Source organism: Sycon ciliatum, chromosome 2, assembly GCF_964019385.1.
Source record: "Sycon ciliatum chromosome 2, ocSycCili1.1, whole genome shotgun sequence".
Taxonomy (NCBI): domain Eukaryota; kingdom Metazoa; phylum Porifera; class Calcarea; order Leucosolenida; family Sycettidae; genus Sycon; species Sycon ciliatum.
In genome coordinates, this window is record NC_088644.1 from 24,572,153 (window position 1) to 24,588,840 (window position 16,688).

At 47.3% G+C, this 16,688-nt stretch overlaps 1 protein-coding gene across 1 annotated transcript; it reads left to right on the plus strand.

Annotated features, from left to right (window-relative positions):
- The first annotated feature begins 11,758 nt into the window (after positions 1–11,758).
- On the plus strand, positions 11,759–13,835 carry LOC135810451 (uncharacterized). The gene is made up of 3 exons (XM_065323944.1): positions 11,759–11,821; positions 12,786–12,969; positions 13,339–13,835. Exons 1-3 carry the CDS (start codon positions 11,759–11,761, stop codon positions 13,833–13,835), a joined length of 744 nt encoding a protein of 247 aa, XP_065180016.1.
- Positions 13,836–16,688: the final 2,853 nt, after the last annotated feature.

Below are 16,688 nucleotides of genomic sequence, written 5' to 3' on the forward strand. Positions count from 1 at the left end.
TGTACCATGCGTCAAATCTGTGAAGAACAGGATCATCCTGCGTGGAATGTCCGCATTGTGAAGCAGTTCCAGTGTACCAGCATCATCTGAAATGCTCTTTTGTATGAGACGAGGGCACCACGTGTGGAAATAGAGTTGTTTGGGAAGGCGTACACGATCGGTGAGATTGGGTTCCATGCGATAGGTAGTGTACACAAAGTCCAATTGGAGTAGATCGATCTCAATATCACCGACGCTCAGAGCACTGTTGGCACCACCGCCTTGATCGCTAAGCATGATGTATCTGGAAAGCTCGGATTGTGGCAGATCAAAGCGAAGCTTCACCTGTGTACCCGGGGGTAACCAAGCATCGTCCTGATTGAAAAACGGTAGGAAGGGTCTCAGCTTGTACTGAAACCGTCCAACAGCTGCACGAAGTGCATTTTCCTGAACCGTGTTGGAGAAGCCTTCGTTGGTGACAAGCTCGACGGTGGGTGCACGCCTGAGTGTGAAATCATCGACGAAATCCGGTGCTTGTGCTGCATTAGCGTTTGCAGCGTTTGTTTCGAAGGCATAGCCATGCTTACGCTTCACACCAAGTTGATAGGGCGATAAATCCACACCTCTCAATGCTCTTTGCGGATCCAGTTTCTGTAGACCGTAGAGATCCGAGTCCACGTACTGAAGGCGTTCGCTGCTGCTTTCCATTAGACTGAGGATATGCTGAACCATTTGCATGTCGGCAACTTTACTCGATTGCGTGACCTCTGTTCCGTTGATCTCCACTCGAATGTTCTTGAACCACGAAAAGGCTGGTGACGTGGTGCACACCCATCGCGTGTAGTCTCCAGGCTGGTTATTGAGATTGTTTTTGACACTATAGCGCATTTTCACGATGAAATAGCTCTCCCCCAGAGCAATGAAATTCGGCGACGAGATGTCTAGTTCATTGTTCAGGGATGGTGGTGATCGATCTGCTGTGGAAAAGAGTCGTACTCCGCGTCTACCCTCAAGCAACGAGAGTTTCTTCTCCGTCCTGTCGATGATGTTCTTCTGAACGATCTTCGTGTTGGTCAGGAGTCCCGTGAAGGACTCCGGAGCTTGTGGTGAGTATATCTCCTGTGCCATTCTTGCGAGTCACATTATAATAGGGGTGAATTTTTTTTAAAGATCCAATATCCAGTGTCTTGCGAAAGTCGTTCATCATCGATATCAATCGTTGATGCTCCTCGTTAGTGAGCTTCCCATCTTCCAGAGTAATGCCCAATTCCAACATGAACGAGTCTTCAGCTCTCTCCATCTGCTGCAGTTGTTCAATACACTTGACAAGCTGACGTTTGGTGTCGAGAACGTGTTTACCAATGCATGCCATGATCACACCGATGATCGTGCTACTGATGGCGATGATTCGAATGCGATGTTCTCCAGATACAACACCACTCCCTTGAAGAATGTTGAGAATGGTTTGAATGAGTATGAGAAAGGACAAGATTGCAGTGTTGTAAATTACGTACTTCTCCCGGCAACGCACCTTTTCGCTCTCCAATTTCTTTCGTTTTGCTATATCCTCCACCATGTCACGCACGTGACGGACACGAACATCTGGAAGATCCATCTAAGTAGTTGTGTTGGTGATCCGAAGATCAAGGTAGACGGGATATCCGGAAGTAATGTGTTCACCGGTGTTGAATTTCAACCAGAACGAAATGCTAGTCACGTTTTCGTGTGGAAGCAGCAGTCGTTTGTCTTCTTTCCCGAACACGTAGTTATTCAAACCGTTGAGGGTTTGAATAAGAAAAGTCTTCAGCACCCTCGAATCAGTATTGTCTTCGTACTCCACAGCAGGTCCAATGAGGTCGGTGTAGAGCAGGACAAGTCTTCTGCCTTTCGTCAGATCCACAACGAACGGGAACGTGTGAGATCCCTCGATCGTGTATGGCTTGAGAATAGTGCCCACACCCAGCACCAATGCGGGTGAGTCCTTCTTCAACAAGCACCGTTTATTCCTGGGTACCGAGACACTTATACGGCTGGTGTGACGAGAGTAGGAAAACACAATGTCTCCGTGTCCTGCTCGTTTCAGAGTGGCATTGATAATAGACGCCAAATCGTCTACATCGCTGTATGTTCCCGTCTTGATGGAAAGTCTATCCTCTTCTTCTTCTTCTTCTTCTTCTACACCATGTACCACATAGAGTTTGTTCGTTGCCTCGTCTATGTTCTCAAAGTGTACTTCAAACTGAGCCGATTCAACATGCAGGACTTTATCACGCGTATCGAGCTCCTTCACATTTAGAGTAAAGTTCGGTTTGTGCAATCCCCTGCTCACGCCCGACGTGTTGTTCGCCACTGTCAATATCACAGACATTCTGGTGTTGTGATGACACTCACTATAGATAGGTTTTATTTTTCATTTTCATCTCAAGAATGTAGTGTAGCCTGTGTGCTATATATTATGTACAATCAAAGTAGCACTTTCATATATCGTAGTGTGCCATGAGTTCTGTGTGGATGCGCTGGATTGTATGAGAAGATAAACTCTCTGCAAAGTGCAAATGACAGAACAACTTTGATGAAGTGCCGTTGAAGAATTGAGTACCACCAATGCTATAATTGCAATCTTCGATTCCATTGGTTCTGGAAAATGGGACAGTGTCTAAGTTGGAATGTATCAAAATGGAGTTTACGTATAGAGTGAATAGGCCTTCTGAATTCCGAGCGTAACTTATGACACACTTTGTACCCAAGAGATCCGTCATGCTCGACACAGGTTTATCCAAAGCCGCCGATAATTGGCTGACTACAGACGAAACGGGTATGTTGAATGATGAATGGCCGGGACGCGTGAAGTAGTTGCCACTTATGTGGGTGGCAGTGAACAACACGTACAAACTATCCAAGCTGAAATTTCCGACAGTATCGATATCGAATGCCTTCAATGACATGTTTCTAGGGTCAGGTGCGTCCACTTGAATTACTTGGAACATTGCAAAAGACATGTTGTCGTGAAACAGATTGACGAATCGTTCTCTAATGGAAACTTGGCTGGGTTGTGTAATGTTGAGGTAGAAGTGATCGTCTCGGAACATGTCGATGCTGTTCACGTTGATTCTCTTGTCCTTCATGTCAACGAGATTTATCCCTCTGTATCTGTTTCTGCTCACCCTGGTGACGGATTCAAATCTGCTAGGATGAGAGTATATGTAGAGGTAGGCGTTTCTCCGAATGAGAGGTAGTAGATGAAACGGATCGGATAGGTTCTGATTTGATTGCGGACCCATGGGACCTCTGGTTCCTTGAGGACCTATGGGGCCGATGATTCCTTGGAGACCCACGGAACCTCTGTTTCCTGGAGGACCGGTTGGACCGATGGTTCCTTGGGGACCCATGGGACCTGTGGTTCCTTGATCACCTTGCACACCACGTTCACCTTGTGGGCCGTCTTGCCCATCTTCTCCTCTAGGTCCAATCTCACCTTCAGGCCCGACCAATCCACGTTCTCCACGTGGTCCAACTTCACCTCTGGGACCTTCTGGACCAGGTATTCCTTGATCACCTTTTTGACCGCGTTCACCACCTTGCCCATCAGCTCCTCTAGGTCCAGTCTCGCCTTCAGGACCGATCAATCCACGTTCTCCACGTGGACCAGCTTCACCTCTTGATCCATGAAGCCGACCAAACGCCATCCATTTCAAGCTGAATTTCTTGTACACGATGAGCGTGGTTGCATCGAGATAGAAGTCACCATTTCTCCCTACAGAGTTCAGTGGCATGCCACCTCCGCTAAGCCATCCCAATCCCCGATCACCACGAGGTCCTTTCATCTTGCGCACAGTGTCCATACCAGTTTGCAATCTCGATGATGCTTGTTGGATTTCGTTCCTCACCCATCCAGCAGGGACAGCACATGACGAAGAGTTACTATAGTCAAACGTTACATTACAGATGGAGTGCTGATTCATGTCGAGGTTAGCATCCATGGTCACGGATCCATCTGTTTTCACGTGCAGCTCATCAGCTGCTATGGCTTGATCTGTGTAGCGCGTAGATCTGTTTTCCACATCTTCCACTTTGCTCTCATCGGCTTTCTCCTCCTTCAGTTTCTCCACATCATGAACCAAGGTGTTTTCGGTGTCATCGTTCCCCACAACTGATTGTATTTCGGTAATATCATTCTGCATGCTTTGCATGTGCTTGAGGGAAGTCTCCTCCCCATCACTCCTATGGAAATGCGTAGCCCAGTACGCCATCTTCACACACACACACACACACACACACACACACACACACACTGTTCTAATTATGATAGGAAATATTTTCTTTCTCAAATAAATCATTATGATACTCATGTGTGCTAGTGGTAATCTAATGAAGCGATGATATGTTAGCAAGAGAGAGAGAGAGAGAGCAAGAGAGCATGAAAAAAAAGGGTTAGGATATAAAGTCTTTCTGATCAATCAATGTGGTAAGATAGACTAAGCATTTAGCAGATTCAAGTCCAGTGAATTGTCCGGTAGGGTGTCAGGGAGAGACGCTGCCGCCGCCACCGTTGTGTCAAACGCAATGTCAGCAGTCACGTTGTCAGCAGTGCTCCACTTCTTGAGGAATGCAATCACCAGTCGAGTCAATTCAGTCTCGGGAAGGTCTTGCACGGTGTCGTGATCCCTTTCACAAAGCCGTGAGTCTACAAACATCAGGGGGATTGCCGAAAGCCATGCCTTGAATTCGCACTTCTCCCTGTTGAAAGATATAGTGGAAGGATGCAGATAGAGCTGACACTCTTCGTTCATCGGGAAGTTGGGTATACCCTTGGTTGGCTTGAGATACAAAGCAGTCACACTCTTCCCTTGGTACATTGCAGGGAAGATGTTACTCCGTATCCTGTTGATATGCGGAGATCTCACGGCACGTCTCAAAGGTGTTGAGGTCTTCAGGAAGAATTGAATGAGATCGTCTTGTGAAGCCTGGACGTACAGCTTAAGTTGACCAAAGCGTCCTTCACATACCGTGCCATTGACAAGCATGCCCGGTAAATCACCGCGCGTATAGTAGAAATCGGTGCCAGGAGCAACATGATAGTCGTGGGCGGTCTTGCTGTACATTGCTTGAACACACTCTGCTGCCCCATCCGTAATAATGGTGGCGACACCTGGCAGTATGGTAGGACGAGGAGATGGCATCTTGATCTTAGGCAGAGGCTCCAGATTCGGATTACGGCTAGCACGTCGCTTGTAGAGACCGGGTTTCTTTATCGTCTTGATAGCGAACGGGTCAATACCCAAACAGTCCACAACATCTTCACCAGCAACAACAGCATCAGTGGCCATCATGATATCAGTCACGAGAGATCCAGAGAGATCCAGAGGGAGAGAGAGAGAGAGAGAGAAGGCTTGAGCAACGAAACAACAAAGGCAGTTGTGAGTGAATGGAGGACTGTGCTTGCACATATATACCCTTTTGACCGCCGCCGAGTTTGAAATAACATCCTATGGGAGGTGACGACCTTGGAGAACACGGTGAAATTGTTCAAGAATCAACCAATCAGAGGACACGGTGAGCAGATGATAAGATTTAACCAATCACAGCACGACTTGCACTTGACCTGTCGGAACATGTCTCGGTCATGACTGAACGTGTCTCGACCATGTCTCAGAACAGGTTCCCGAGAGTGTAAATCTCCAACGCATTGCTAACGTTGATGACGTACTGCAGTCTTGGTAAATTGATAGAGTATGTTGGCAAGATCAGGTGGGAGAGAGGTCACGTGATCTACTAAATATTCCAGACTGTAGTCATGCCAACAATAGGCATCTATTAGAAGATGCATCATGGACAGGTCTGCAGGTGACATCAAGGACAAATTAACTTTCAGAGTGTTCAGCTGTCTAGCGGACAGAGGACCCTTGATGTGTTCCATGAGATGTAGAAGAAACATCAGTGGAAAACATGATGGAAGAGGTTGTGTAATGCGGCTGCTTCTCAACCATGATACATTACTGCGCGGTAAAGAAGAACGCAGTGTGCGCACTGCATCATGATCCTCATGAAGTATACACGATAATGCTATTGCATAGTTCATGCTTTTATAGCTACTGGACTTCTTCATTGCTTGCAGTGCCTCTTGAACAGGGTGAAACTGTGCATGCGGTAAAGTGAACTCGATCTTGTTGAGAAAATGAACAAGATGACGATTCACACCTTGAATGCGATCGGAATCCGTGTAGGTCTTTATGCTAGTACAACGCTCTCTCCACTTTACCTCGGGCATGTAAATGTCCGCCATTACCAATGCACACTGAGAACAAACTCTATGACCAGCATGCTCAACTTGTTCTTCACGATGATAACACACTTCTTCACTTTCCTCTATCTCCTTCTTCTTCTTCTTCTTCTTCTTTTCCTCCAGCGCACATTGCTTCTTTGAACGTACATAAGCATACAGGATCTCAAATTCAGAATCCATTTTCACTGCACCACAACAACTTGAAACTGACTGGATCATCATTCAAGAACACACCTTTTATACTTACATAATCATGACACCATATTACCTTATTGTTTAGGGTAGAGCATAACACCCCAATACATATTTTCAATAATACCCCCTTTTTTTTGAGGTAGGGGCACCCCCTGGCACATATTTTTATCCGCAAAAAAACCGGGCCAAAAATAATTTTCACCGCAAAAATGGGGTACTATTAGTACCCCATTTTTCAATAATACCCCATTTTTTGGGACCCGGGCGCCCCCTGTCCCAGAACCCGCTCGTTACTTCCTACTCACAGCCATCCATTGGAGGCTGCCAAACTCGGCGAGCCCCACGCAGACACATGACACTCGAACGCAGCAGGGCGAAAGACAGCCTGCAGCGGAGGTGGGCAATTAGCACAGAATACGCCTCCCTCCCACGTAGCGACTGGAGATGTGCAATCCGGCTCACCAGTGCAGCGGCACCCTTGCCGCATCCTCCGGTGGAAGAGAGCACAAAGGGGAGAAAAGTGGATCGCTCCACTTCTCGGACTCTCCGATCATATCGACGCCGTTTCTCTTGCTCATGGTGCCGGTAGCAGCCAGAGAGAGAGGAGGTGCGGTTCGAAGACGCATAGGGGTTGAACACCCGTACATCAATAAAAGTGCGTTCGAACCGACCCCCCCAAACTGGCACTGGCCACCACATCCAAACGAGCTTGATCCTCGGCGACCTCTGCTGTAGGCGACCATCTACCGTTAGCGACCGATTTTCCGTGCACCGACGGTTTCACATACAAACTGATCTGTCCAGAGCGACCATCTGCTGTGCGCGACCAGCGACCGCGATTTCATGCACGGTGGCTGCATTCAAATCTGCTGTAAGCGACCGCGACCCAGGTTCAGTAAGGTGCGAAACTGTACTTGCCAGTGCGCTGTCAACTGCAAAGTGTGAAAATGCGCTGTCTTGCAAGTGCGATCGACTGGCGCCTGGCTTGTACTGAGGCTGTGCTGTAGCTCTCAAGTCCAGGCAGTGTCGATCTACTGCCGTGTCGCATACGCGTACTATACGGGTATGGTCGTCGTTGAATATCCAATATTAAAATGATATAAAAAATCACATTATTCTCGTCGATTTGAGTACATGGAAGCATATACCTGGTATGCCGGATTTACCATACATCTGCCGTAAGAGACCATCTGCCGTAAGCGACCGCTTTTTCTTGCACCAAGGGGCGGTCGCTTACGACAGATTTGACTGTACTACTAGTACTAGTAGACTATAGTAGTAGGACTCTAGTCTAGGACTCAGATGCAGAGTACATGTACATGATTGTACTAATATTAATAATAATACCGGTACACAACAGAACAACAAGGACAATCAAGGCTTGTTTGCTGCTACTTTAAGTTTCATGCTTACGCAATCATCAGGCAACATGAAGATCGGGTGCCGACCATGCCGGTATATATGCCAGGAGAGGGTGGTATAAAAAGCTGTGTGAGACTGTGGGGGCTAGCGCAGTAGCGGTGATGTTTTAGGCAGGGGGCTGTGTGCAGAGTGTGTGGTTGTTGAAGGCAGGGGCTAGCAGTGCAGTGTGAGCGCGAAGTGTGTGGCTGGTGTGGGCAGGAGGTGGTGAACAATGCGTGTGGATGTTGTAGGCAGGAGGCTGTAGAGCTAGCAGTGTGATAATAGCGCAATGTAAATGGATATGTCTGGTGTGGGCAGGGTGTTATGAGCAAGGTGTGTGAACGTGAATGGTGTGGGCAGGAGGCTGTGGAGACATGTTTAGGTGACACCGTGGTTTTTTAGGAGATACTTGTTCTCGTGTCGGCACTTGGACACCATTTCGGAGCGCTTGTTGAGGCTGGACGGTGACCCTAGCGTGTTCAGGATGTGATACTTTTCTCTGGTACAGAGGGAACACCGCTTCGTGATGTTGGAGTATGCCCGGGCGCGATCTTTGCGTAATTGCGTGATTGCGTAAGCATGAAACTTAAAGTAGCAGCAAACAAGCCTTGATTGTCCTTGTTGTTCTGTTGTGTATTACGCTCTGCCTTTGTGGTGTTGAGCACTGTCAAGCACTCTGGGTACATCCTTCGGTAATACCGGTACATGTACTCTGCAGTCTGCATCTGAGTCCTAGACTAGAGTCCTAGCCTACTACTACTAGTACTAGTAGATCTACTAGTAGTAGGACTCTAGTCTAGGACTCAGATGCAGAGTACATGTACATGTACTACTAAAAACTTGTAGTCCAAGGCCTAGGCGTGTGTGGCATTAGTACTATCATGATCATGGCATAGGCATAGGCGCTACATGTAGCGAGTCGAGAGTGACTGACTGTGCACTGACAGTGACAGTCTGTGTAGAATCTACTGAGTCTGTCCGTAATGAGATTATGATTACTGTTTGTAACCAGTGAGTGCGTTCGATTACACGCGCGAATCGATTCACGAATCGATTCATGAATCGATTCGCGCACATCACCCCATGTGAATAGAGGGAATGGATTCTGAATCGATTCCAGGGCTCATGACATGAAATCGAACGACTTGAATGCATGCGAATGGATTCATGAATCGATTCAAGTGTGTAATTGCCCATTTCACAAGCAATGATGCATTGTGATGTGAAGTGGGGATTGTATGAGGAGCGGAGAGCGGAGATATAACAGTGTATACCAACCCGAAATCGGGTTTTCCTTTGCTCGAGATAGCATTTTCAAAACGCAGTTTTACTAAAATTTGACAAACAAATTTTCGTAAGGAAAACTGCTCCACACGTGATCCATCAGCTCAAACGCGGGAACTAGGCCTGTCCGAAAAATGTGTTTTAATTTGCTGAAAATGGAAATGCAAAATGCACGGTTTTCCAGCCAACATTCAAACAAGAAATCAAAGGGGAATGTAAAAAAAATCAAAAAATCAAAGCCGAACAACCCAAAACGCAGAGAAAATGCATCCGTTGCCATGGCAACCAGAATTTAAAATGGCCGCCATGCCATGGTGATCACAAATTTTTTTCCATGTCACACTGTAGATGTACATGTACGTATACATGTAGTATCCCTGCCTAGCGCCTTGCTAGTACATGTACTCTAATCATGTCACGTGTACACGCACTGCATGGTCATAATCTTGTCACCCCTTTTGCTGACATTGCCTGACAAACCTGCAAAGCTAATCATTTTCTCACCATTGCAAGTGACTTCAACGGTGTTTGCTGGATTGCATACTACCTATACCATGTATACTACACATGTACTACTATACTACTACTACTAGAACATATATTTGTTGTTTTTATCACACCTGCATGTACATGTAGAACTAAACACCCATGTGTTCCCATTTGTGTGATTAGGAGGCCAGTGCAACTAAATTAAGTCTAGTGTCTCAGCCAAGAGGGACAGAAGACACCGAAATAGCAAGCCGAACTTGACTTGGTCGAGCTGAAACCTTGGCTGAAACCTTAGAATTCGACCAAAAATGGGCAAAATTCAGAAAAAATGCAAAAATGCAAAATGTACCCCAAAATGCAAAAAAAATTCAGAACATTTTTCGGACAGGCCTAGCGGGAACTCTAGCTTCTTCTTCACCCTTTTTTCAGCGCATTATAGATCTTATTAGGGAGGGTACCCGGGTGGGACTGTTATATCTCCGCTCTCCGCTCCTCATACAATCCCCACTTCACATCACAATGCATCATTGCTTGTGAAATGGGCAATAGGGCTTGAAAGTGATGACGTCAAAAACGGCCAGGGAGTACTAAGTTGACATCAGATTTCTATTTTGGATCCACTAAGGTGTGACTTTGCTATTGCCTCAGTATGTGGGTGCATAGCAACCCACTCATGTCGTATGCAGGGGTGACTTTTATTTCGCCACCAGTTGTAACCCCGCCCCCAGTAGCCAAATCAGTCAGTTTCACTGGTTACATCACCTTGCCGAGAGTAAGACGGCTTGAAATGTGCTTGGATCCATACAACAACTGGATCCAAGTGGATCCAATTTTTGAATTTTTGAAATTGTTGCTATGCTGTGACGTAGCACTTTCAAGCCCTATTGCATATCGGAGCTTCGAGCTTCGATATAACAGTGTATACTTCACAGCGCACGTCAACCGGCCTCCGTGGCAACAGTTATTTATGCACAAATGGCGACTACGAGCGTCAGTGATATAATTTTGACGCAGCAAACCAGCACACCCAGGCTGGAATATAACACAAGGCCTAACACCAACTAAATGTGTGGCCACATGAAAACCAAAATCTGGAAAATATTCATAACCTAGTATGGCGAAGAAGAAGCTAGAGTTCCCGCGTTTGAGCTGATGGATCACGTGTGGAGCAGTTTTCCTTACGAAAATTTGTTTGTCAAATTTTAGGAAAACTGCGTTTTGAAAATGCTATCTCGAGCAAAGGAAAACCCGATTTCGGGTTGGTATACACTGTTATATCGAAGCTCGAAGCTCCGATATGCAATCGAACGCACTCACTAAGTCTGTCTGTGTTGGATAACTACAAGTACATTGTAGTCGACTGCATGCAGATCATTATACATAAATGACTCGTAATCGATAATCGTATGAGTATGACACCACCAGTCATTACTACAGTATGAATACGTATACCATGTAGTACATGTATGTCACTTCTCTGCGGTTGACGTCACCGTATAACTATAAGAATTAGCACCTAGATTAGAATAGAACGGAGAAGTAGTGTTCTCTGTCCACCCGGGAACGTGCTGTGGTGGCCCCCACTGCCACTGTACTGGCAATGTTCACGTGTCCAATAGTGGTGTATACACGTATGGCCACCGGGTGAGTGTGCGGATGTGTGCGCAACGAGTGAGTCGAGTGCAGGGTGGACAGAGAACTACAGTCATGATTGTATACCAGGGAGTCGTAAAATACCTATTTACGTATTTTACGACTCCCTGATGTATACCAGCTAGTGAACTAGTACTGTCGATTGTCACCACTGCCAGTGGTCACCATGGTCACGCCGTGAGTCTCGCCAAGAGAGCCAGATGGAGTGACAGCTACATCCCAGGATCCCGTCAATGAAGGGATCCTGGGATGTGAAGGCTTGTGGTGAATTATTTGTGGTCTCACCTAGTTGTAAGCTAGACCTGCACGTCGGTCCGCAAAACTACAAACATTTCATTATTTTGTAGGCAGTACGGACTCCGGAGCTCCGTCGTGTGGCCAAAGGAATCCGACCAGCGAATCTTTACTTTGAACTGAGACAGTTTGAGGCAAAAACAAACTCAAAACAACCAAGCCAAACTAGGTGCTCACGTCATGTCAGCACCGCGACCGGCAGGCCTGGCAGGCTGGCACTACCTGCCCACTATGCACTACTCAGTATGTATCTAATATTGACTGAGTACGAGGTCAATATCGGAAATAAAAGCCGAGTAAAAGACCGAGGCGAAGGCGAGGTCTTTTACGAGGTTTTTATTTCCTATACTGACCAAGTACGAAGTCAATATTAGATTTATCACGACTAACCAAAGCATGTGTTCAACCGCTAAAAAGGAGTCAAATATAAGCGGTCAATATAGCCCTAAGGAGTCAAATATGCAGGAATATTTGACTGCTTAGGTATGGCAAAAATCTATGTGAGTCAATACTAAGGGAGTGATAAAGTATTATAAATGCCGGCTTTGACTCAGTTTGAGTATCAAAGCCAAGTTAGCCCACGCGGGCACATGCGCATGATGGAATCATGATGCATATCATTAATTATTATTCTGTGCCGAGTATGATCTGTATTTTTGCACTGCTGCCACTGTTGCCTTTATGCGCGCTGCATGCAGTACTCAGTGGCAGTAGCTAGTTGAATGCAGTTTGGTTTGTCTTTCCTTTGGACAAGAAGTGCTTTCCGTGTCATTGCGTGGTGGCGTTGGTTTGCTGCCACTTGGAATGGCCGTTCTTTCTTTCATGACCTCCAGTGGTCCACATCCCCTGATCTTGATCTCTTTACTGATGCTTCAGATGTCGGCTTTGGTGGCTATTATGCCCGCCAGTGGTTTTTGGGACGGTGGCCCGCTGAACTGCTCGACGAACCGATTATGGTTCGCGAGCTGATCCCTATTGGCTAGCTCGCGCCGTTTGGGGTCATGCTTGGTCTGGCAAGCGGCTTATGTTCCATTGCGATAATGAGGCTGCTGTGCTGGCATGGCGGATAGGGTCATGTCGTAACAAGAATGCAATGGCTATTATCAGATTTCTGCTGGCTGAAGCTGCATCTGGCAATTACATTTTGTTCATACGGCACATTGCTGGTGTAAATAATGCTGTGGCTGATGCGTTGTCTCTGTTTCAGATGTCTCGGTTCCGAGAACCTGGAGAACTGGCCCCCGCAGCCTGCAGCCATCCACATGGTACACGTGCCTTCCCCCAGCTCGCTGCTCTGAGTGCGGCCAGTGACGCGCTAGTTGAGGACTCCGTCTCGGAGCGTACCAAACAAACATTTAAGCCTGGCATTGCTGCTTATTTAGAGTTCTGCCGTACTAACTCCATTGTGGCACTTTCTCCTACTACTGAAAATATTGTGTCCTTCACCACTGTAGTCTCTTTCAAGTCTTTGTTGTAAGAAGTCTGTCTCTGTCAACAATTCGCGTTTACCTAGCGGCAGTCCGCTACTACCTGTTGTGCAATGGGGGGGCAGTGGATGTTTTAAAGTCTGCTCGCCTAACAGCAGTGTTGCATGGCATAGAGAGACGGCAACCCCCCTCAGCGTTGGCTCGGAGAGAGCTTTCGGTGGACGACTTGATCCATTTCCGGCGATACTTGCAACGTTCAAATTATGCATATGTGGGTCAGACTATGCTGTGGGCAAGTGTAACTCTAGCCTTCTACGGCTTGCTGCGTGCCAGTGAGTATCTGGCGCCTTCTATTCACACGTTTGACAGCCAAAGAGCACTTGTGTGGACGGCCGGCTGTCAGTATCGCACCCGACTCGGTCACGTTGCGGCTGAAAGTCACTAAGACGCGCCAATCTGGCGACGGTGGAACTGTTACGGTGTCTTCTACTGGCGACGAAACGTGCCCGGTACTGGCAATGTCCGAATTCCGGCGCACGACAGCTCAAGCCTGCAGCTCTCAACCTGTGTTCGCTTTTGCTGAAGGGAATAACCTTACTCCGCCATGTTTGAACAAGATACTTCGTCAGGCTCTCAACTGCAACCAGGTGAGCTCCCACTCCATGCGGATTGGTGGGGCGACACTCCTGGCGTCCAGAGGTGCAAGTGAAGCGGTGATACGACGGGCAGGGCGGTGGCGCAGTACAGCTTCTGAGCGCTATGTTCGGCAAGTGGCCGGCATGCCACCCCAATGGACAAGTAGTGTAGCATCTCTACGTGACAGGGTGTGAGTGCAAGTGAGTGTTATGTTCTGCTGACATTAATGATTCCGTGACGATAGGCGGTATACAGATCCCATCATTTAACTATAAGCATTAGGTGGGGTTTGCCATTGTCACTCATGTCGGCCCTGATAAGCAGTGTGATGGATGCGTTTGGCTCCAGGTGTCTGTTTTTGGGAGGGCCACGTATACATGGCTGCTGTGTTGCTGCTGCAATGTTGTGGCAGTGCCATCTTGATGTGATGGACTGGTGTTGTAACAGTGTACCCATTTGCTGTTGCTGGGTACCGTAGTTTGTCAGTTGTGCCTGTTTGAAGTTGCCAGGCCAGCTTGTATTGGTGCGTTCCCGTTTGCTGTTGCCGGGACACCATGTTTGTAACGGCGTACCCGTTTGCTGTTGCCGGGGCCGTGTTTGTACTGGTGCGTTCCCGTTTGCTGTTGCCGGGGCACCATGTTTGTAACGGCGTACCCGTTCGCTGTTGCCGGGGCCGTGTTTGTATTGGTGCGTTCCCGTTGAGTTTGCCGGGGCACCTTGTTTGTAACGATGTACCCGTTTGCTGTTGCCGGGTGACATGTTTGCCAATTGTGCTTGTTACAAATTGCCGTGCTGTGCTCGTTATGAGGCGACAGGAATTATGAGCCATGCATTGGCTTGTGCCCAATGGCTCTTGCTAACACGGCAATTTGCTATCATTGGTGATATTTCAAAGAGTGACAAATGTGAAAAAAAGATAATGGCAAACCCCCGCTAGGTTCTATGCTTGGTGTGCTGGTGCGAGCAAGTTTTGCAAGCATATTGCAATGTGGAATACATGCGTGTGTATACATAATACTTATTATTACGCTTGGCCACAAGGCCTAGCGGGTATGTGCACGCACACTTGGGTGTGCGGTGGCAGGTGCATGCATGTGGGTTTTAAAACTACTTATAAAGTAGTTACCGTAGTTTATAAGTATTAAAGGTTAGTACATGTATATTGTATAACCAAGCAGGCTTTTCATTATACCGGTAGTTATTGCGCTTCCAAACCTGGGCTCTGCGCCACGAGGAGAAGTTGTCTTTCAGCATACGCTAAATGTAATAGCGATGTTTGTGTGGTTGAGGTATTTCTAGGCGGCGCGCAACGCTGATTGTTATTTCAGCGTGTAGAGCTTACCCGAATTAGTCTAGATCTTAGTTTTCAGCGTCGTAGCTGGCTGCGCTCCGACTTTGTTGGAGGTTTCGTGGTAGATGTACATGTAGCTGGAACTGACCATGTCGTATCCCCACTTCAGGCACTTGCGCTCCACTGAGCGGTCAATGAGTGGCGTTGTTGCAGATCTTTTGTGTGCGAACTCCCATCCTATCCAGTTCGCAGGAGCGAAGGCGGTTTGACCAAAGCCGCAAAGGAGCTGTGTTGGACCTAGACAACTGTTACTTGAACTGCGCAGTAAGCTCTGCAATATTATACCGGTATTGAAAAATATGTGCTTGTCCTGGCTGTGAATCTGTGATCACTGACTGAGGCATGCAAACAGAGACACGTCAGGGAGGTGGTTGACGAAGGCCAGTTCCCGTAAAAAAAATTAAAAAATCGAAAATTATTGGTTTGGCCGCACCTGCCGCACCGTACCGGTTCCGACGCCCCTGTTATGTCTGCTTCCCTTGTTCTTCTATATGGGCACAACCACAGCATATTTCCAGGCAGTAGGAAAAACGCAGCTGGACAGGGAATTGTTGAAGATAATAGAGAGGTTAAGTTACACGTTTTTTGCCCTTTTTCAAAACGCGGTGCAAATCTCACGTTACGTGTAATTTTTAGAGGTTAAGTTACACGTGCGACGTGACGTGAAATTTTGCCTGGCAGGATTCGGGTTTAGTACGCACAAATATCAAATCTTCCAACAAACTCGATAAAACTCGATAAAATTCCGGAAACTCGCACAAATTCGGTCGGGATAACCAAGCGCAACTTCCAAAAACTCACGTCATGAACTTACGTGCGGGACAGTCAACTCACGTAAAACACGTCAAATTTTACGTGAGTTTTTTCACTTTTTGACGTAAAAGTTCACGGACGTAAGACTTTTACGTGAAACTTAACCCAAGAGAGAGAGAGGCTAGGAGATAGAAAGTGTCAAGGCTTTCAGAATCTCTTTGTTTATACCGTCACAGCCTGGAGACTTCCCTGTGTAAAACAGCACTGTACTGGACAATAAGCAGCAGTTTCACATGACGATCGTTTTGCCGTATATATAAGGACGGCTCATCAGGTGTGACAATTCCACACAGTGATCGACTTTCTCTCTGGTGGAGCTAAGCCGTTCGTACGTCATCACTGCTCTGGTCGCTATGGCAACGTGAGCATACAATTGGCGATTTGGCAAGTTTGGCTTATTGTATGGAAGCGAGAGATGTGCCATTCGAACCGATATCAAATTGTCTTCCTGCTGGACTAGCTCCACCAAGAATCGCTGCTCTGGGGAGTCTGGTGTTAGGTGATCATGTACTGTGCCAAGATCGATATGTCCCTAGCGTCTCTCTTCTGCTTGCATTTCAATTGAAGCAGACAGGGGCCGTGGCGGAAGCCATGATGAGGTGAGAGACTCATCAGGGGTTTCATTGTTGACTGTGTGAGGCGGTGGACGCAGTGGAAGCACAAGTCTGATGCATCACCCCCAATCAGCGAAAAAACATCAGTTCGCTCCCGGTCAGCTGAGACATTATCTGCCGACCCAGAATCCGGCGTAGCTTCCACATTGTTGGTGCAAGTAACAGTTACTGGGTTCCGCTCCACTGCCACTTCGGACGATTCCTCGTCCGTCAATGCTACTTCCGACAATTCCACGTCCGTGCCCAGAGCTGCACCTGGCCAGCCTGCA

What these genes read in the sequence shown, in the direction of transcription:
- LOC135810451 (XM_065323944.1), top strand. Translation starts at nt 11,759, where the DNA reads ATGTCAGCACCGCGACCGGCAGGCCTGGCAGGCTGGCACTACCTGCCC. An exon ending in TGCCCACTATGCACTACTCA is followed by an intron (nt 11,822 to 12,785) that starts GTATGTATCTAA and finishes TCTCTGTTTCAG; the next exon opens with ATGTCTCGGTTCCGAGAACC. An exon ending in TGCTTATTTAGAGTTCTGCC is followed by an intron (nt 12,970 to 13,338) that starts GTACTAACTCCA and finishes GCTGCGTGCCAG; the next exon opens with TGAGTATCTGGCGCCTTCTA.